This window comes from Lepidochelys kempii, chromosome 3, assembly GCF_965140285.1.
Source record: "Lepidochelys kempii isolate rLepKem1 chromosome 3, rLepKem1.hap1, whole genome shotgun sequence".
In the NCBI taxonomy this organism is placed as follows: Eukaryota; Metazoa; Chordata; order Testudines; family Cheloniidae; genus Lepidochelys; species Lepidochelys kempii.
In genome coordinates this window covers 173,535,235-173,556,728 of record NC_136382.1, presented here as the reverse complement: position 1 = coordinate 173,556,728, position 21,494 = coordinate 173,535,235, and the positions used below count along the sequence as shown (strand labels likewise).

At 38.8% G+C, this 21,494-nt stretch overlaps 1 protein-coding gene across 5 annotated transcripts in view; it reads left to right on the top strand.

Annotated features, from left to right (window-relative positions):
* THADA (THADA armadillo repeat containing) overlaps nucleotides 1-21,494 on the top strand; it is a 288,683-nt gene that overhangs the window by 127,393 nt on the left and 139,796 nt on the right. For all 5 annotated transcript variants that reach the window (XM_073339064.2, XM_073339066.2, XM_073339063.2 and 2 more), the window contains one exon: nucleotides 11,522-11,690. In XM_073339064.2, coding sequence (XP_073195165.2) covers nucleotides 11,522-11,690 — 169 coding nt within the window. The remainder of the gene's footprint in view (nucleotides 1-11,521; nucleotides 11,691-21,494) is intronic.

The window sequence follows — 21,494 nt, the reverse complement described above, 5'->3', positions numbered from 1 at the left end:
GCTGGGGTAAAGAAGGGACTTGGGTTGAATTTGAGATCAACATAGTGGTGTCCCTCCTTGATCTGCTCAAGTGCATGTTTGTTGTTTATTTGGTTCCAAACACCCTTTTTCATGGTTTGGTGAAAGTAGTACGCTTAAGATTACTCCAGACTAGTATATGAGAATGTGATACCACTATTCTAGTTCATGAGACAGGAAGCACAACTAACTTACTACTAAGCAAACAGTGAAATTGATTATACATAAAGTACTGTCAGACACCGGAAACAAACTAAAAATAGAGGGGATTTTTCCTGCTAATTTTTCTTGGTCTGCAGTTTTTGGGATTGTAACGATAACTGGTACAAAATTTTCATGTGGAAACATGATTTTTCAAGTTAACTCTGTTCCTTTATATTTCTGTGACATAGCTAATGTGCAAATAGTGAGAAAAGTGTTTTAAAAATGTTCGTTTTGTGGCTAATTTAGTAATCTGAGAATTGGTGAAAGTAAGAACTGCAGAAAAGGAACAGTTATAAATAGAAGTGAAGGAAACCATGCAGATAGGGAACACCTTAAATTCTTTTATAAAAATATATTTGAAGTACTTTTACTTTTCTTCTCGACTAATGTCCTGTCATTTTTACCATTAGAGTAATTAACTGAATGCTTTGAAGTGTGCTGGGGAGTATAAAACCTTTTCATATGTAGCCCAAGCTGCTGATAAAATTTATGGATCAAATCTTGCCAGTTTTAGCTGGTTTGTTCAGGATCTGAATATTTTCTAAGGTTGGCCAGTGCAGTGGAAATATGTTGAATCCATAATTAAACTTGCTGGAGTCTGTTCAGATTTATTGACTTTTTGTTCTTGATCATGAACTGTTTGAGGTAAATGTGTTACATTCAATAGTTCTTTATGTATGTAGATGAACAGTACTGGTTTTCGCATGAAGTACTTATTTTGATAACTGTGTCTAGGACTAAAATTTACTTTCAATAGATGGATACAGAATTGAGATTCTCCATAGGTAGAAATGGAGCAGTGTATCATTTGAGGATTTTGCAAACTTTTCCAGTTGACTAGCATTTTGAGGTGTAATAAAATGAGGGTGGATATACCAGCATGTTTGTTAGCAGTTTTATAGTTGGACTGAGACATGATTTCACAATTTCCCTGTGACTCTTTGTAACATGTGTCCATAAAGAATATCAGATCCTCAAGATACAGATTAACTATTTTTCAAATCTAAAGAAAATACCCATACTTCTTCCAAAACACTCCACTGCTCACACTTCTGGCCCATGAAGAAGATGGAAGAACCAAGCAGCCTGTGATAGGTTTCGGTCCCTTCACTTAATGTATTACTGGAAGGCACTCAAACTGCAGTGATAAGCACAGTCTGAGAAACGATAAATAACAGAATAGAATTTCAAATCTTAAAAATACCACAATTCAGTAGTTGTGTCCTGTTCAGAATGGTTGGTGTCAGTTGGCAATGCACTGTTTTCATAAACGACTCTTGAAAAATGGTTCCTTAACATGGCCCAAATATTACTGAGGACTGGTTTTACTGATTTTAGGTTTTACAACACAACAGTGCATTGTTTTGCATTGTCAGGGCCTTTTCAGCAGTTAGAAGGGCCAAGATTAATTCTAAAAATCTCAAAAAAGTTTGTATTCAGAGATTTCAATGTATTCAGCAGAGTACCACACAACTAGTGACACAACTAGTTTACAACATGATGAATTCTCTCAGTCCTGAGCCACATCCTTGGAAGAAGCAAACAGATTCCCTCCCTCCCCCCCCCCCCCCTTTATCAGCCAAAGGACTACAAAGTCACAGCACCTAAACTATTTTTGATTTGTTGTTCATTTTGTCAGAATGACTGCTTGCAGTCTAACCTCGAATCCAGCACACAAACCATTCTGAAGAGTAGTCAGCTTTCTTCTCAGAGAAGATCACATGTATACAGAATGGTCTATATGGGACCCAGGATGAGGTAAGCAATCACAAAATAAACAGCCTAGACTGCTCCTTTATGGAGATTGGTCAATTTGCACAAGTAGTGATCTGTAATATGCTGAAGAATGTTTGAGTTACTACCTGTGATGTAGATTGTGTCCTTCCTGGCTGATGAAGGACAACGGAACACTCAAGCCACCTACCAACACAAATTGTCAACATTTCCTTCCACAAAGGCTCCTAATGTGCTTCTGTCCAAGTAATACTTAAGAAACAGCTGCCCACCATCCTCACAACCTAGTAATTGGTATATTCACAGGGACTCTAAACTAGCATAACCTAGAGACTTATGTCCACAGATAACCTACTAAAAAGCATGAAAGCACAGTGTCAAATTCTAATTGTTCAGGGGAAACAGTATTAGTTGTCCATTGTTTGTCTGTACAACAATGCTGTTGCATGTTTTACAGTATACTCTGTATGGAAAAGAAAGTATTCAAAATGAGAAAAAGGCATTTAGCCTTCCGTAGAATGCCTCTCATCGACCCCTGTATAGTTTCCTGTTCTAACCATTACTTTGTTTTATAATTCTGCAACCATCTACTGTTGATATTGGAAGTGTTCTTCAAAAAGTTTGAGTTCATTTTTGGCTCTGTTGAATCACTTTGAGCTGGTAGATGTTTTTTCCAAACCACCTAAGTAATTTAGGAGCGCATGTCCTATTGAGTTGTCCTCCTTAGTCATGTAGACGCTTTTGAAAATCTCACACACTATCTTTCATTTGTCCCTTGAACATTCTCAGGTTTAGTGCTGCCTCTGTGGAAATGAGTGAAGGACAGGGACAGACAGGAAAATATATATCCACCAGTGAGAAAAGTCTGTAGCACTTTCTTCACTGGTGTCTACAATTTTCTGGTTTACCTCCATTGTGTTGCCAGGGTTTCAGGGAAACCTTCAGTATCTGTACCATGGATTTTTTTTTTTTAAATAGTCAGGAGTGCCACAGTTTTTAGGCTTACCTTCCAATACAAAGGTTAAATACTTAGAGCACAACCAGTGAGGAAGCTTATTTGACTAATAAAGCTCATGGTAACAAGCCAAAAAGATTTTCCAGCTGCTACTTGTATATTTGTCTTTGTTTATACAATGTCAGGAAGAAAATCCCCCAGATGAATTGAGCAGAAAGATCAAACTGAGATTAAAATGAAATCCCATTTGTTGAATCCAACTTCATTGCTAATGAACTGTATATGTTCTTTATTTATTTTTAATCTTAAAGTACTAGGTTTCACTACAGATGCAAATAGAGTTAAAATAATTGCCACTGTCATTTTTATCTTTAGAGAATGTTCCTGATTTGACTGGTCAGATCATTTCCCATGTTCATTATAAATTGCCAGGAGGAAGAAGTATTTGTATAGACAGGTGCTCCAGAGTCAGATATTGAGGGTCTCCTTTATGACTGATATAACAAGGAAGCAAGACTTGCCTCTCAAAGCTGGAATTTTATGATTTGTTTACATTTGCCTGACTCTTGTGTTTGAGGTCACTCCTCCCATTTTCCGATAATAAAACTCTTTTGAGTTAAGTTACTGATAACAAGTGATGGCTGAGTGAGAGACAATAGCAGTCAAAATGTCACATTCCCTAAGTCTAAGGTAGCCCTATTGGTTAAGGAATAAACTGTGAGGGTATACATTATGAAGTTCATTTGTAAACCTCTCGTGTGGTTAAGGCATGAAGCCAAGTACCTTCAAAACACCTGAGTTGTATAGATCAGGTGCCTTCAGGCAGTCAAGTTCATCGGCAGGTTACTAGTTGTCACCCTGTTGTGATATATTATGGTGTTTAAAAATGAGAGAGAGAGAGAGAGCTTTTGGCGTATTACCAATAGTATATATTTTGAAAAAATAAATATTTTTCTATGCATTCTTATGCGAGAAAAAGTAGCTCTTAGGAAAGAGAACAAATATAAGAGAAGTTATTTACTATACAGATGAACCTTCTTAGTACTGATTTTGCTTCTTTGAAAAGCAAATAATTGTAACAGAACTCTGTGACCTTATTCTGTTTCTAAGTAAGAATTTAATGTAGTGCTCTGAGGAGGTTTCGTATTATTAAGATTTCAGTACTTTTGCAAATATGTATATTACCATATATTTACTAATATACTGTTAGATGTTATCATAGTTTACATATGTCAAGGTAAACAAAGTGCTTTTTATTATGCAGTTTTCAGAGTAACAGCCGTGTTAGTCTGTATTCGCAAAAAGAAAAGGAGTACTTGTGGCACCTTAGAGACTAACCAATTTATTAGAGCATAAGCTTTTGTGAGCTACAGCTCACTTCCTCAGATGCATATCGTGGAAACTGCAGCAGGCTGGTGTGTATGGGGGTGGGGGGGATGTGAGAACCTGGATTTATGCAGGAAATAGCCCAGCTTGATTGTCATGCACATTGTGTAAAGAGTTGTCACTTTGGATGGGCTATCACCAGCAGGAGAGTGAATTTGTGTGGGGGGGTGGAGGGTGAGAAAACCTGGATTTGTGCTGGAAATCACTTTAGATAAGCTATTACCAGCAGGACAGTGGGGTGGGAATAGGTATTGTTTCATATTCTCTGTGTATATATAAAGCCTGCTGCAGTTTCCACGATATGCATCTGAGGAAGTGAGCTGTAGCTCACGAAAGCTTATGCTCTAATAAATTGGTTAGTCTCTAAGGTGCCACAAGTACTCCTTTTCTTTTTTATTATGCAGTATCCTTCATTTTTAAAGTTTTTTGATTATTTAAGTCCAAAAATTGAGCCTTCCCCAAGTGGGTCTTCAAGTCATCAGCGCATGTTAGCAAGGCTCTGTTGTACAGTAGATCACATCAGCAGGTTTAAGGGAAACACTGAGTGCCAGATCTAGTAGCGGATTTCCATTCCAGACCACTATGCCTGACCTCCTGCACATTGCAGGCCTCAAAACCTCACCCACCCACTCCTGTAATAGACCTGTGACCTCTGCATGAGTTACTTAGCTCCTCAAATCATGATTTAAAGGCTTCAAGTGACAAAGAAGCTACCATTTATTCTCATTTAAACCAGCAAGTGACTTATGCTTCAGAGGAAAGCAAAAAAACTCCCAGGGTCTCTGCCAATCTGATGTGGGGGCAAATTCCTTCCTGACCCTAAATATGGTGAGCAGTTAGACCCCTGAGCAAGTCAGCAAGTCCCGCCTGCTAGACACCTGGGAAAGAATTCTCTGTAGTGACTCAGAGCCCTCCCCATCTAGTGTCCCATCTCTGGCTGTTGGAGATATTTGTTACTCGCAGTTGAAAATGGGCCTCATTCCATTATAGGCAACCTTGCCATACCATCCCCTCCATGAACTTACCAAGCTCAGTCTTGAAAGCAGTTAGGTGTTTTGCCCCAACTGCTCCCCTAGGACAGCTGTTCCAGCACTTCTCTCCTATAATGATTCGAAACCTTTGTCTAATTTCAAGCCTAAACTTGTTGATGGGCAGTTTATATCTATTTGTTCTTGTGCCAACATTGGCGCTTAACTTAAATAACTCCTCTCCTTTCCTGGTGTTTATCACTCTGAGGTATTTATAGAGAGCAATCTTATCTCCCTATAACCTTCGTTTGGTTAGGCTAAACAAACCAAGCTCCCCAAGTATCCTCCCATTTAATCAGTTCCTTGCCCATCTTTTGATTCTCGTATTAATCCCCATCTTCTCCAATTTAACTAATAATTTCCCATGTGGAACTTTATCAAATGTCTTACTGAAATTCGGGTAGATTAGATCTACCATTTCCTTTGTCTAAAAAATCAGTTATATTCTCAAAGAGATCAGGTTGGTCTGGCATGATCTACCTTTTGTTGTATTTTATCCGAATTACTGTTTACCTCTATGTCCTTAACGATTTCCCCTTTCAAATTTGTTCCAAGATCTTCTAATTTAAACTAATGGGCCTTTAGTTTCCAGGATCACTTTTTTTCCCCTTTTCTTAAAAATAGCTACTGTATTAGCAGTTCTCCAGTCATATGGTATGGCCCCAAGTTTATGGATTCATTAAAAATCCTTGCTATTGGGCTTGGAATTTCATGTGCCAGTTCCTTTAATATTCTTGGATGGAGATTATCTAGGTCTTCCTATTTGCGCTCATTAAACTGTGTGAGTTTGACTTCCACCTCGAATGTGGTACTTTCTACTTCCATATCCTCATTTCCATTAGCCACCCTGCCACTACCCCTAAACTCCTCATTACACTTACTAAAAACTGAAGCAAAATATTTGTTTTAGTGGTCACACTTCTTTCCTTGTTTTCTTTTTACTTATATGACTAAAGAACCCTTTACTATTGGTTTTATCTGAGACTTTGTGGTGTGTACTGCCCAGGACTCGGGGCAGATTGTAATGTTACAATTTAAACCTTTATGTACAATAATGTGCATTTAAAATCTTTGTTTTCATACTGATTTTCTTTTGTAGACAGCATAAGGGGAAAAATAAGTACTGAACTAAGAGCTATATTTAAAAAAATAAATCTGTGTAGGCAAACAAATGACGATGTAGAATTTCTGGGTTATGTTAAGTAAATATCTCCTTTTTCCAGAACCTGTTTTGTAGCAAAAACCTGTTTACAAATTATTAGTTAGCAGTTGTAGTTCATATTTTGCCTCAATAATAGTAGATGAATGGTTAGTTGTCACAAAATATGAGATTGACTTTACTATCAGCTTGTTGTTAATAAGGTAGGATTGCTGGATTTTGTTAATTTTCTTCCTTTCTGAATAATAGTATTTGCTCTTGGGAGTCCGATGGCATTTGTATGAGTGTACTGGGGCGCGCCTATGCTGGGTAAAATCCTGGCCCCATTGAAGTGAATGTAAGTTTTGCCATTTGCTTCAAGGAGGAAATAATTTCATTCATTGAGTAGCTCCACTGAAATAAATGGGGCTACCTATGGAGTAAGGTACTACTCCATGTGAGTTTGTGTGGCAGAATCCGGCCCTAAAAAATGACATGTTGGTACACTTAGGAGTTACTCACTGTCAAAGTATTCAGGCATTACTGCATATATTTTACTGGAACCATAGTTTGCATTTCTGCTCTCCCCTCAACTGCAGAGGTTCCCCACAACCACTGTGGAAGAATTTTGGAAACTATCTAGGGAGTGTTGACCTACATCTACAGCGTACTTTGTAGCCCAGCTCTGGAAAGTGAAACCCCCAACAGCAGTGTTTAGGAGATGAGATGGCAGGGGCAGAGGATCTGCTGTTTCACAGATCCTCCAATCAATGCCCTTCACAACAGGGGCATGGCATGGAGCTACTACAGCCTTAGCAATTGTGGAGCAGCTTCCACTCAGTGGGTTAGAGGGTAGTGAGGATCCATTTTCCTCCAGCCCATGTGGAACCCACTGGCATCTCAGGTTGCATACTGAAGCCAAGATTGTGACCTTTTAAAATAATTAATGTATTATATTGGTTGTTTAAAAATAGTTTTATAAGTTTTGAAAATGTGTAGAATAAATAGTGTATAAATAGATTTTCATAGCAGAAGCCCCAGCTTTTATCCAGCAAATATCTGATAAAAATATATTATAGATGTCTATTTTAAATAGCTTTTTGTCACCATTCTCTCCGTTCCATTAATAATGTTCATTTAAGTAAGTGGGGTTTTTTGTGTGTAGGACTGGGTTGGGAAGTAATGATTTTGCCAGCTCTCACTGTACCTCACAGGGAGAGGAGGATTGGGACCATAATGTTCTAATATCTGCTTGTGTTAATAGTAAATTTATAAATATATCCAACTAGAATAAGTATTTATAAATATATAATTCTTGTATGTGTAAAGTTTTATATTTTGTTCAGCAGGTAGTGAAATATTATTGAGAAAATGACAGAAAATACTTACCTATTAATTAATAATTATCTATTTTTATTTTCAACTAGTGAAAAATGGTTGTATAGGTTTTCTGCATCTGACATTTCAGAGAAAATAGGAGAGATGAGCTGTGTAAGTGCCTAATCCAATAGGGCTACTCTCAATAGTGTTACTTGTGTGCCTAATTGTTTGCAGTATTGGATAAAGGGTATAATTTTCCAAAGCACCTCTATTGACTTTCAATGGGACTTAAGCTCTGAAGTGCCTAAGTCATTTTTGAAAATGGAATTCAGGCTCCTGAATTTCGGCACTTGGGAAATGTTATCCTTAACATGAATTTTTTTTTGGCAATAATAACATGTACTGTGGTTACTACTTGCGTTACCTTAACAAATAAACAATCTGGCAATAATTGTCATAGGGAAAAATTGTACAATTTTTTGTAAGACTGCTTAATGCAAATTGTTTTAAACAGAAGCATAGGACACAGTTTAAAATGAGGTTACTTAAAAATTGCCTGGAAATCTAAACTTGATTATATTACTAGGAAAAAAATATATAGAATTCCATTCCATTTTATTTAATTGCATTACATTTGGGGAGGGAGAGAACCCCAAACCCTCTGAATCATATTGTTTTGGAAAATACCTTTGCACAGGGTATCTGGCTGCAGCAGACTCTGGCTCTTTCCCCATTTTCCATTCTTTCTCCTGAATAGAGGCCAGATTCCTTTGGGAAATCATCATTTGTGAAAAGGTCATGAACAGAATGAGGGGCATTCTTTAGTATACGGTTACTGCTAATTAGAAACTAAACATCTGTAGCCATGTCAAAGTTATTTGTAGCTGAAAAGAAACATTTATATACAAGATTCCCTCTGCTAACATAAAACATAGTATAGCACGAATATAGGAACAGTTGTAGACAAATCACTTTCCGCTGTGCTGAGGTTATTCTCTAGTAGAACTGAAGCATTCTCATTTAAAAAACAGAAGTTCTTATTAGCACTAAACCAAATATTTCCCTACACTTGCCAATGCAGGATTAAAGGTTTTACCACATGTGGCCAAAAATACAATATGCAGAAAGGGTTAGACTATGACTAGGACTGATCCACCGTCCTTTTCACATGTGTATAGGACATCTATTGTCACACTCCTTGCATTTTCCTGGAGCGCCAGGACTATCCTCTCTTAGCACCTCTGTCAAGCAAGTCTCCTAAAGGAAATGTGGAAGAGATGGAGATGTGGAGAGGGAGCATGGTGCACCATCCAGAAGTTGTAACTGAGCTCCAGAGGAGAGAGTTGCAGCTCCTATGGCAGTATGGCTGCTCTGCACTTCCCCCAGTGCACGCTTGTATCTTCAAGGTATAATGTGGTCTAAAACGGAAACCTTCTCAGATACATTATGCTGTTAACTACGGCAATGCCTACACTGCAATGTTAAGTCGACATAATGTAAATTGACATCGAGCCTCCAATTTAAGCAAGTCGACCTTGCGTGTTCACACTACACTCGTGTCAGCAGAATGCATCCTCACTAGCAGGGCTTACATTGACACACGGAGCACTGCACAGTGGGGAGCTATCCCACAGTACACCTAGCAGAGTGGAGTTTTGGGTTGGGCTTGCGATGCCTTATGGGACCGAAACATTGGCAAGGGTGGTTATGGGAACATGACGTTAGCCTCCCATGATGCACTTACCTCCCTCCCTGAAATCAATGCCAAACAAACCAAGCCTTTTTTGCACCCCCCCTTTTTTTGTAAGCCTGGGTTACCCACATGGACACCATAGCATGATAAGCATGGACCCTGCTCAGCTGTACACTGTTGTTGTGATCATTACAAACACTTCGCGCCTTATCCTGCAGTATTTACACAGCCGATACAGGAGCCACGGCACAAAACAATGCATCCAGCTGCCTTTCTTGAACCTCAACCAGATGCCTCAACGTGTCTGATTGCTCCTTCATAATCTGCAGCATCTCTTCTTGCGTGGCATGCTCTTGTTCCCTGCATGATCTCCTGTCCTCCCTGTCCATGTCCAGGGTCTCAGTGTAAACCTCCATGCTCTCAGCTCCATCTTGTCACTCTCGGAGGAGCACATTAACTCACTGAACATGTCTTCCCGAGTCGTTTTCTTCCACCTTCTAATCTGGGAACATCTCTGTCCTGGTGTGGAGGATGTGCCAATGGACAAGATTTTAGCTGCAAGGAATGCAAAGCATAAGGGTAATATTGACAATGCATACATTGTTTCTGGTGCAAGGCTAATTATTTTTTATTTAAAAAAAAAACCACCTCTCAATACACTTCACTGCAAGTCACAACATAATCAAAACCGCTGGCCATTGAAAGGGTCGGTTTTCTGCTCCACCCATGGTGAGTAAGGTCATGAGGCATGGGCAAGAGGTCTTGTGCTGCTGCTTTTGCGAAGACAGCCTTGGGATCACAGGTTGGAAGTTGAGAAAAGCCCCCTTTCCCCTAGCTACCTGGATGGTGCTTGAGGGCTGGGTTGCTGCAGAGGGTCCCCACACCGCTCCCCATGGTTGGGCAGCTGTGGGGAGTCTCCCCATCTTGGCTGGGCAGCTGCAGGGTCCGCCAGCCCCCTGCCGCAACTGGGTAGCTATGGGGTCCCCCCACCAAGATGAGGGTTGGGAGCTGTGTGGGCAGGGCTGGCTGGCAGCTCCACCCCCTGGGGAGAAAATATCAGAGGTCAATGGAAGTCACAGATTCTGTGACCTCTGTGACATAATCATAGCCTTAGCCATGATGAGCTGTGCTGGTGAGCTCTCCACACTGATTAAACAGGAAATGAAAATTCAAAAGTTCCTGGGGCTTGAACAGGGGAGTGGTTGTTTCATGTGTACCTGGCTAACTTGCAGTGGAGTTGAAAGTGCTCTCCAGAGCGGTCACAGCGAAACACTGTGGGACACCTCCTTGAGGCCAATTCATTCAAATTACACAACGCAGTGTCTACGCTATCTCCATGTCAACCCCTGGATGTCTAATCAAGCGCTATGCCTCCCACTGAGGTGGAGTACAGAAGTCGACTTTACAGGCTACTTAAGTCAGTGGAAGGGACTTGGTAATGTAGACACTACATTATTAAATCGACCTACACGGCTTATGTCGACCTAACTTTTCAGTGTAGACCAGGCCTAAGTGTGTCTGCTGTGTACTAAGCCAGGCCTTTTTATGCATTTGTTTTAGGAACATATGTTTTATTGAAAGTTTGCCCTATATCTATTTATCTTGTTCATATAAATTGTGTATTAGGCATATTGAGAATCATAAATTTTAGTAAAATTAATAAATGATCACATTCAAATTTGTGGTTACTGTTTGTCATTAGTAACGTCAATGGCCAACATACATTGCTGCTACTGAACATCCGGGTCTATGGTCCCATTATATTTTTGTCTTAAAGAAGACAAGGACATTTTTGAAGAATAGAATCTTGTGTGGATGTATTTAGATATAGGTGGCTGGAATTACACCCTATCAGTAGCTAGAGGAAATACTATAAAAGTATGTTTTGTAAGGAATATGTTTTGGTTTAGTTTTCACTGTGTTTAGTCATTTAGTTTGCATTTTTATTTTGGAATACTTTAAAATAATCATATTTGGAATAAATGTGTAACTGTTACTTGTTAAGTAATAGCAATGCATGACAAATGTGTTTCTCCATTTTCTAGATGTGGCCACTCGCCTGTGTATCGTTCACGTGAGATGGCAGGCCGAGCCCTTGTTCCATTTGTTATGATAAACCAGATACCACATACAGTACAGTCTCTGCTTGCTGGGCTTCCAGAGTGCACCAATCCATGTATACGACAGAATTCTGTGCATGGACTGCTTCTACAAGTAAGTTCTCCTTTTGCATAATGCGATGTAGTCATAGTTCATGGTGAGTAGAGAAGCACTTAAGCAATGTATGAAAACACTTTACAAATCAGTTATCTAAGATGATAAATATAGAAAGCCAAATTCATAGATGATTTAAATGTTGATATAAATCAGAGTTTGGTAAATTAGTGTAAGTTGATTTAATATCCATGCAAGAAGAGCAGAAGGACAGAGTTGTAAGAAACAGCAATCTACAAGAAGGGTGCAAGACTATATATGACAGCAATGCCACTAATATAGAGTTTTTCATCTTTGAATCTCAGAATGCTTTTAAGAAGTGGAAAAATATCATAATTTCCATTTTACAGATGTGAACATTTATGTGCAGAGAGGTTAAGTGACTTGCCCAAGGTCATACACCAACTCTGTGGCAGGTCACAGTCTCCCATTCCCATATCCTGTCTGTTAATCCTTCTTACTTATCTGACACATTTTCCATGATCCTTTTGGTTGTCACTCTTGCCACAACCTCACCTTGTTGTCCTCTTGGCATGTATGCTACACCCACTTCCTCTTACACACTGACTTATATAACTTACATTACCAATTAAGAAATGTCAGAATTTGGCCCCATATGTAGAAATGCATAAATAACCTATAAATAAATATTTAATTGACTCCATAATTGAAAAGCAAAACTGAAAATAATGAAAAAGTGTAGTTAAAGAATATGAGATACAGATACTTGAATTAAATTTATAAATTTGTGAAACAGTATTATTCCAAAAAATTCTCTGAGCCAAAAAACACAGAGCAAAAACCTCCCAGGCAGAAATAATGATGTCTAAGGGTTTGTTAACATCTCTATTTCCATTCTGTTTTTAGAAATGCGTTCTTGATCCTCTTTTTGTTTTTGATTTTCTTTCTTTAACTATTAGGACATTGGACTGTAAAGAGACATTATTAGCTTCAAATTAACTTACTTACAAAGTTTTGGTTTCTTATACAGCATCCTTTTAAATAGTATATCATGAAATTCTTTATGAAAATTCCCTTCAAAATTGTTAATAAGTTTTTTTGTTTGTGTTTTTGCTGTTCTGTAAACATTTAAAAGGGTCTTTTTAGCACAAGAAAAACTGACTACCTAACTTTACTGGGAAACAGTAGAACTGACTGTGCACAAAAGTGCTATTAAATGCACAAAGTAAAGAAACTTAAAAATTAGAGAAACATTTGTTCCTCTAATGTTTTGGTAATAATAATCTTAGTAATATAGTAATCCTGTAACTATAGTAGATAAAAAAAAAAACTTTTATGCAGATATGCTTTCAAGATGATCATGTCCCTTTTTAAAATATGCAACTGTGACAAAGAGAGAACTTTTTATCTATGTTATTGGAGAAACTTCTTGGGACATGCAGGTATCACTACTACATGCTCAGTGAGTTTCACGTGCTTTCTTGTCTTTGATGTAGTGATTGTCTCTGAAGGAATGAGCTATCAGTTCAAGATAGGTGTGGCAAAAAATGAAATAGCAAAGGACACCCTCAATGCATTCTTTTCAATGGTAATGCATTTCCTTTCACATTTTCACTCAGAATTGTGCTGTTTCTTGTAAAATGGTAATATCTACCCACTTTATAATTTTTTCCCAAATTGCATTTTTGCAGGATTTCCAGAAGGAAGTCCATCTGATGCAAACAGACACCTTTTTCACACTAAAGACCAAATGAATTTAAATTATTTCATCAACTTTGAATGGGAAATACTTAGTAATCTGCTGACATTTACACGTGAGGTTTATTCCCATCCTTTTAGCAATGACCTTCGTCAGATTTTGACATCTATGTCTGAGAAATCATTTGCATAGGGAGATATGAGTTGCCATATTGGATCATATCAGTGGTCCGTATGCTTCCATGTCCTGTCTCTGGCAATGAACAGTACCAGTTGCTTCTGAGGAAAGTGTGAAATTCCCATAATGGACAATTATCTAGTAATTTGCCTACAGGGGAAATTTCTTAATCAGATGATAGTAGGAGTTGCTTTATGTCCTGAACCTTGAGAGCTGACATCTCTTGTAAATTTTAATCATAGCATATGATATCCTCTAATTTCTTTTGACTGAAGGGTATATTGATAGGGTACAGAGTGGCAGGCCAATTCTGTTTGTATAGGAGTGTTAATGCAGACCTGTCATATTTGGGGATGGGTATTTTAAAGTGCTTTATAGTTTAAGACATTATGGACAGTAGCTTTGCTTGTTTCCTTGTATGTTCTCTAAATCTTTTTCTTGTTCCAAACATTTCTTATAGTTCACTTTTAAATGGAGCAATTAAATCTTTTCTATGTGCTTCTTAATTCTGAACCCAGCTGTGATAAGCTTCATATTCTGTAACTGAAGGTCAAATTCTAGGAAACAGCCCACGATCAATTTGGAATCGTAAATTAACTCACCTGCTGTTCCTTTAATTTAGGGTAATCAGTTGTGTTTTGTGCTTGCTTTTAAATTTGTCATACTAGTAATTTAGCTGCTTTGTTGCCTTTTTTTCATGAGAATTCATCTGACAATGCCTTACTGTGTGTGTTCACTTCTGTTAGCCTGCAACTGTCCATGGCTCTCAACGTATCTTGGCACCCCTTCTTATTGTGAGCTCTCTTATGTCTTTTCCAGAGTGTTCTTTTCTCTTAAATTTCCTGTGTGGTCAGCAATTTTAGGACAGGGGAAACGGAAGGGAGTCCCTATACAGCTATAATCGTCAGCTGTACCTGTGCCCCGTGATATACCAGATTTAGTTTCTGGTTTATCATTAATTTACATAAAGTTAGGGGTTTTTTTTTGCTAATACAGACTAACATGGTTACCACTCTGAAACCTGTCATAAAGTTAGTTGTAGGTCTCCAATAATTCCCTCACTATTTTTAGACCCTGGAATGAAAATCTGCTGGCAAATCTATCTTCCCTTCCTGCTTTGTTTTATTTTATAGAAGAGAGTTCAGTGCTTGTAAAAGGAGCCAGATGGTCGGAGCTAAAAATTGAAGTCTTTTGTTTAAATTCACTTGTAGGAGCAGGGCCACTGGGCTGCAGTGATTGGGTTGTATATGCTGCAGGAGAGGAATATTTACCTCAAAACAAAACTGCTTTTAAAAATTAAAAAATCTGTTTTATTGGACTTTGTAAAATTTCTCCTTCCCCTTTTAAAAATATGTTTACAAAATATAAACGTTTGTGAAACAATTTGACATTGTCCCTTTAAAGTGAGTATATGCTTTCCCCCTTTGAATAATGACATGAAACAAAAAAAGCCCAGAATACATGGCTTTATGCCCTCTAATGATACCACTATACATAACATAAATAAAGAAAAAAGACACATTCAATTATGGTTCCTCTAGTTATACGCTAAATAAAACCACCATTGTTGGTAATTGAAAACAATAAAGAGACTGGTTTCATTTTAATTGCTGAAATCCCGGTTTAGGTATTCTCAGATAGAAAATATTTAGCTCTTATCTATATATGTAGAGCCATAAAAAAAAGGAGGGTAGGTCACAATTTTAAATGAAAATTAGAGTTGCATTTTTGAAGAGCTCTTCTGACTAGTTTTGAAAATTGAGTATAACTTTCAAAAATATTCAGAACCAATATTCAGAATTCCTTTTGTAGGCATGGCAGGCATGAGGACAGCAGAAAACCAGTTGATATAGGCAAGATGTAATTGGAGGAGGCAGCTTTAAGTAAATGTTGCATCATTTTTCTTGCACTGTTTATGGAATACCTCTGTGTGAGATCTGCCATTTTGGCAGGAGATGGCTGGTTGGAAAGAGAGTAGGGCATGGAGAGAGTCATTGTGTGTCACTATTCCTTGCAGTCCCTCTTGAAGCATGTCTGGGATGATTGCTGGCAATCTCCACTTTTTTCTTCTCTTATGCTTTTGACCACTGCATCTTTATTGTGTCTGGGTTATGCCTCTCAAGACTCCCCCTCCACTTTTTACTCAAACATCCAATTCATCTGATCATATGCCCCAGCCCTATGTCATACTCAGTCCTGGAACTGCACTCAAGAACACATCATGCCATCTTGATACCTCCATCTAGCTCATTTGTGGCTCTTCTGGTTGAACTGTGTTATTAATAATTTCTCTTAACTGCTTGTGACAAGCTGGGAATTTCTTGGAACACTTCTCCGAAAACAACTAATAGACTTGTGTGCTGTCATGATTTTTCTGTCTTTCTCCCAGAGTTTCTTCAAAGGATATTTTCCTTCTAAAAGAGTTTTCCTATCCTGGAGCTCAAACATGGTAAAACGTAGACTTGTCTGCCTGTTGGCTCCCAGTTTATATCAGCTGTGCCTTCTGTTTACAGGCACAGAACACATTCCTCCAAGTCCAGTTCTTTGCTAACTGCCTATCGCTCCTCAGAAGGGTTTTCTTACTGCATTTTAATTTTTCTGAGTTTTACCTCTCCCACCTCTTACAAGTGCAATGCAGATTTCTTCTCATTTTCTTGAAGATTTGACATTGCCTGTTCATTCTTTAAATTCAGCCCATAGCAATGCAATCTCAGTTAACACATCACAAAACCAGCACCGCTAGTACTTATTGACATCCTTGTTGGCATTCTGAGCAGAAAGGCCTAAGACTGGATGCATATGGAGACTGAACTATACTCTCTCTCACCTAGGCGTGGGATCCCTCCAGGAAACAGTTGAGGCACATTACCACTGCCTATGCCCCATACTCATTGTGTGGACAAATAGGACATTCGGTCTACAGTGTGGCCAATCTGTCTCTGGTTGCAAGTAGTAAAAATGCTTATACGCAGGAGAGATTAAAGAAGTGAAATCCCTTTATTTATTTGAATTAAATTCTGTGGAATGTTTCCCTCCCCTTGTTTGTTCCCTACTCTCTTTTTGTTAAGGTGAGGATTTTGTACTAAAAATGATCCAGAAGGTATAGGATAAATTCTCTTAAAATTGGTTTCTGTTTGTTGAGGCTACTTATCCCTCTTAAAACTGGAGTGAGTGTGTGTGTGTGTAGGGGGGGTATATATACACATCATGTAGTGTAACTTTTGATATCTTGATGCCCAGTTTAACTGAGCACAATGTATGTATTTACCATACTACTTCTAATTTACAAGTTGAGTCCACTTATCCGTTATCACAGTAAATTCAGTTGTTACACATGAGATTTGTAACAAGCTAAGCAAATAGAAATAGAGATGCCCATGCCTTTTATCGTATAGCACTGATTATATTTTTTCTCTTTACAATATCAAATGAATGAAGATTATTAAAAGAGGCAGTGTGGTTTCAGTTAACTTCTCTGTGCCTCAGTTTGCCAATCTGTAAAGTGTGAATAATACTACTTATCTACCTCACAGAGCTTTTGCGAGGATTAATGAGAATCAGATAGCTGGGTACCATGGAAAGAGATGGGGAAAGTATAATGAGCCTTACTCCCACTTCATCTTCCTTGCACCCCCTACACAAGGGCCAGTCACAGCAGTACTCCTTTCACTCTGGAGGGAATGCTTGCAATCCCCTTAGTACCTCTGGGTTACAAGTTAGCCTAAAGAGAGAGAGGCTGAGGTAGGGCTCCTTGCTGCCCCACTGTCTACAGCTGACATGGTACACAAAGGAAAGCAAGTTCATTATCCAAATGAGTGGTGGTGTGTGCGCACTCCCTCTGTGCACTGGGGAGCTGCAGGATATTTTTTTGTATCACCTGAGAAACAATTCTTCCCGGAGTTCCCCTGAGGGGTGCAGCTTCATGAGCAGCTTTGAGATCGCTGGCTTAAACTTGCTATAGACGTGCTGAGTATTTAGTTTTATTTAATTTTTCTATTTTATTTAGGTGTTTATTCCATTCAATATTGAGTGACTTTGTCTTAAATTAAAACTGCATAGGGCTGAAAATTTAAATATCATTCTTGAATGTTACTTTCATTAAGCATTAGCAGAACAACCCATTACATTTAAGAAGTTGTATAATTTTTCTAGTTTTGCCCAAAAATTAATAAGATTTTTACATTCCTAAATGACCTTCCATTGAAATACAAAATCTGATAATAGTTGTAAGTATTTCATAGGAATAATTTGGTGAAGGAAAGCTTTTCTTCTTTCTTGTAATACATAGCCTTTTTTAGTTCAAACTAGTCCCTTTAGTGCATGTGTTATAAATGCTTTGAAGAGAATGTGATTGTTGCTATTGAAATCAGTAGCCCTTATGCTGCTTTCACAGCCAGTGGTGGATTAGCCACTGGGCCAATGGGACCCATACCTAGGGGCCTTGCAAAAATGGGCGCTCCCATGCCCTGACCCACTCTGCCCGCCCACCTGGGGCTCCTGCCTGGTAGTGGGGTTGTGGTGCAGGGCCTTGCCCTGCTCCACCCACCCAGTGCTCCTGCTGGGGAGCGGGGGAAGCCCCCACGCCCCAACTCCGCTCCCGAGCAGGGGGACTGCAGGTGAAATGGGGGAGAGGGACCCCCACTTGCTCTGGCCCAGAGCCCCACAAAACCGTAATCCGCCTCTGTTCACAGGTGTAAACGGCGTAGGTCCGATGAAGTCAATAGAGTTCCTGTTGTGTTAACTTAGTGCATGTGATATGAGAATTGGGCCCAAAGAGAGACAAGGGCACTCAAGGTTTGACACTGTGTTACTGAACTGGTTGGTAAACTCATTTTGACTTCAGTGGGTCAGGAGCTCAGAGCTCAGTGCCTTGCAGGAAATCCTCAGCATCTTGCAGGTTTAGGTCTCATGTTCATGAAAATACTCCATATAATTAGCATTATGGTTCATGAGACTTTAATATTTAGTTGGGTTGGCTTGATACAGTGGTATAAAAATGTTGTCGTTTGTGAATTACTTTGTTTGGCTTGGCAGTAGCATTTAAAGCATCGCAGTTCACAGTTAAACTTCTAAAACCTAATATAGTGAGTGCATGTTATTAGCTGGAGATCAAAGAAGAAAAACGACTATAATTAAATGTTTTCAGTTGAAACTTCCTTGCAGCTGCTCTTCTTAAGAGCTCAGTTTTTAGTGTGCAAGATAAGCTTTACTTTTAAGATCAGAACAAAGAGAAAAGAAATATTAGTGTCAAGTGAAAAAACATGCACCTAAACATAAGTAACAGTAACAAAACAGCTGTCTTATTTCTTCATGCTGTAAATTCTTATTCACTATCTATGTATTGTCATAGATGTATATAGTGCTTTATAAGTATGTGAGCAGACAAAGGCCATGCACCAAGTAACTTTTCATTGTTCAACACAAATATAGCTAAATTGGCAAAATGGAAGCATCTTGGGAGAAGAGATGAAAAGCGGTGGCAAATTTGCCAAAAAATTCTCTTTCCAGCTCCTAGCTTTTTTTATCAACTCACATGGTACCAACAGTTAGAGATTTCATATCTAGACCAGACAGTACTTTGAAGAAGCCCTTACTTTAATTAATCAATAGCTCTCCCAAACATTGACGCTCTGACTGACTTCCTGAGTCACATCACCAGTTCTCAGGATGAAACAAAATTATAGTCTGATTTTACAACTCTCTTGGATCATTTGATCTAGCCTCTTCTAGTTTCATCAGTTCCTTACTTAGCCTAAATAGGTGAGCAATTAACTGGGGATATGTAGAAGAGCTATCCTCTTAGGCTTTGTCTTCACCGCTTTAAAAAAAAAAAAGGGTGTTTTTTTTTTTACAACAGGCGTTAGTTATCCTGTTGTAAAATTCCAGTGGAGACAAAGCATTGTAGTTTTACTGTGAGGTAAATTTGGGGAGGTCAATTATCAGCAGGTGTAATACTGGTCTCGCCTAAGTACCTCACGGTAAATACTACAGGGAAATTGTCTCCATTAGGATTTTATAGTGAGAACTCTTTTGCATTTATCTCATTTTAAAAAAGCAACAAAAAACCACCTCTTTAAGCAGTGAAGACAGTCTTGATCTACCTGATAATTTTCAGAAAGAGCTTTCTGTTTCAGTATTGTACAAGAACATAAGAATGGCCATACTGGGTCAGACCAGAGGTCCATCTAGCCCAGTATCCTGTCTTCCGACAGTGGCCAATGCCAGGTGTCCCAGAGGGAATGAATAGAACAGGCAATCATCAAATGATCCATCCCATTGCCAACCACATATGTTCAGAAATCATGAGTCAGGCCACTAAAATCATGAGATTAAAAAAATAAAATAAAATAAATGTTGGGATCTTTTTGTTTGTCCGTTTTTGAGGCATATTTTAAGCTTTTCTCTGCAACCATGAAGGCTAAAGTCTTCAAATGAAAGCTAACATTCTCATGTAGCCACCTGTCTTCAGAAGCTGGGGCTTAAAAAAACCCAACAACCCCCCAAAAGCACCAAGTATTGTGAAACTTATGATAAAAATGGTGAGAGTTTGTAACACTGCTGTTTCCAGTGTGACTTAAATGGATTCATATAAACAATAGATTCATATTAACAAAAATTATTAAAGGTCTAGAAAACATGACCTGTGAAGGAAGATTGAAAAAATTGGGTTTATTTAGTCTGGAGAAGAGAAGACTGAGAGGGGACATAACAGTTTTCAAGTACATAAAAGGTTGTTACAAGGGAGGAGAGAGAAAAAATATTCTTCTTAACCTCTGAGGATAGGACAAGAAGCAGTGGGCTTAAATTGCAGCAAGGGCGGTTTAGGTTGAACATTAGGAAAAACTTCCTAACTGTCAGAGTGGTTAAGCACTGGAATAAATTGTGGAATCTCCATTATTGGAGATTTTTAAGAGCAGGTTGGACAAACACCTGTCAGGGATGGTCTAGATCAGTGATTCCCAAACTGGAGTTCGTGAAATGTTACGGGGGGTTCTTGGGAAAAAATTCCCTAATGGTGGACAGAGCTGTCTCTAGGGACCCTGGGCAGCACGGGGCCATCAGCCCAGTGCCCCTGGACTTACAAGAGCTAAGCGGATCAAAGCAAGCATATCTATCAGACTGAGGAGATTTAAACGTCAAGACTCCTTATAAGAAATGGAAAGGGAGGTGAATATTTTTTGCTGTTTTTAAAATTAAATAGGCAGCTAGCATTGTTTTTAAAATTATTGTGAAGAACAAGTTTAAGCTTTGTTGTAACGTGCTTTGTTTGCCTGGACTGCTCAAGAACTGAATGCTTGTGTAAGAAGAACTCTTTGAGTTGGCTTCTAAAATGCCTTCATGCTGTTTCACATCTGATACTCCTTGATGAAACATAGGAGCCTTGTCATATAACAGGCTTATTCAAAGTGATACAAGCTACGAAAGTCAGATCTTGGAAGAGTGTTGCCATTTTCATAATGTAATAAAAATACTGTAATGATTAATAATAATAAATAGTGTGTAATAAGCGTGTCATAAAAACAAATTTTATATTTCCAAGGGTATGTCTACACTACAGAATAAGGTTGAATTTATAGAAGTCAGTTTTTTAGAAATCGGTTTTATATATTCGAGTGTGTGTGTCCCCACAGAAAATGCTCTAAGTGCATTAAGTGCATTAACTCGGCGGAGTGCTTCCACAGTACCGAGGCTAGAGTCGACTTCCGGAGTGTTGCACTGTGGGTAGCTATCCCACAGTTCCCGCAGTCTCTGCTGTCCATTGGAATTCTGGGTTGAGATCCCAATGTCTGATGGGGCTAAAACATTGTCGCGGGTGGTTCTGGGTACATATCGTCAGGCCCCCGTTCCCTCCCTCCCTCCCTCCGTGAAAGCAAGGGCAGACAATCGTTTCGCGCCTTTTTTCCTGAGTTACCTGTGCAGACGCCATACCACGGCAAGCATGGAGCCCGCTCAGGTAACCGTCACCG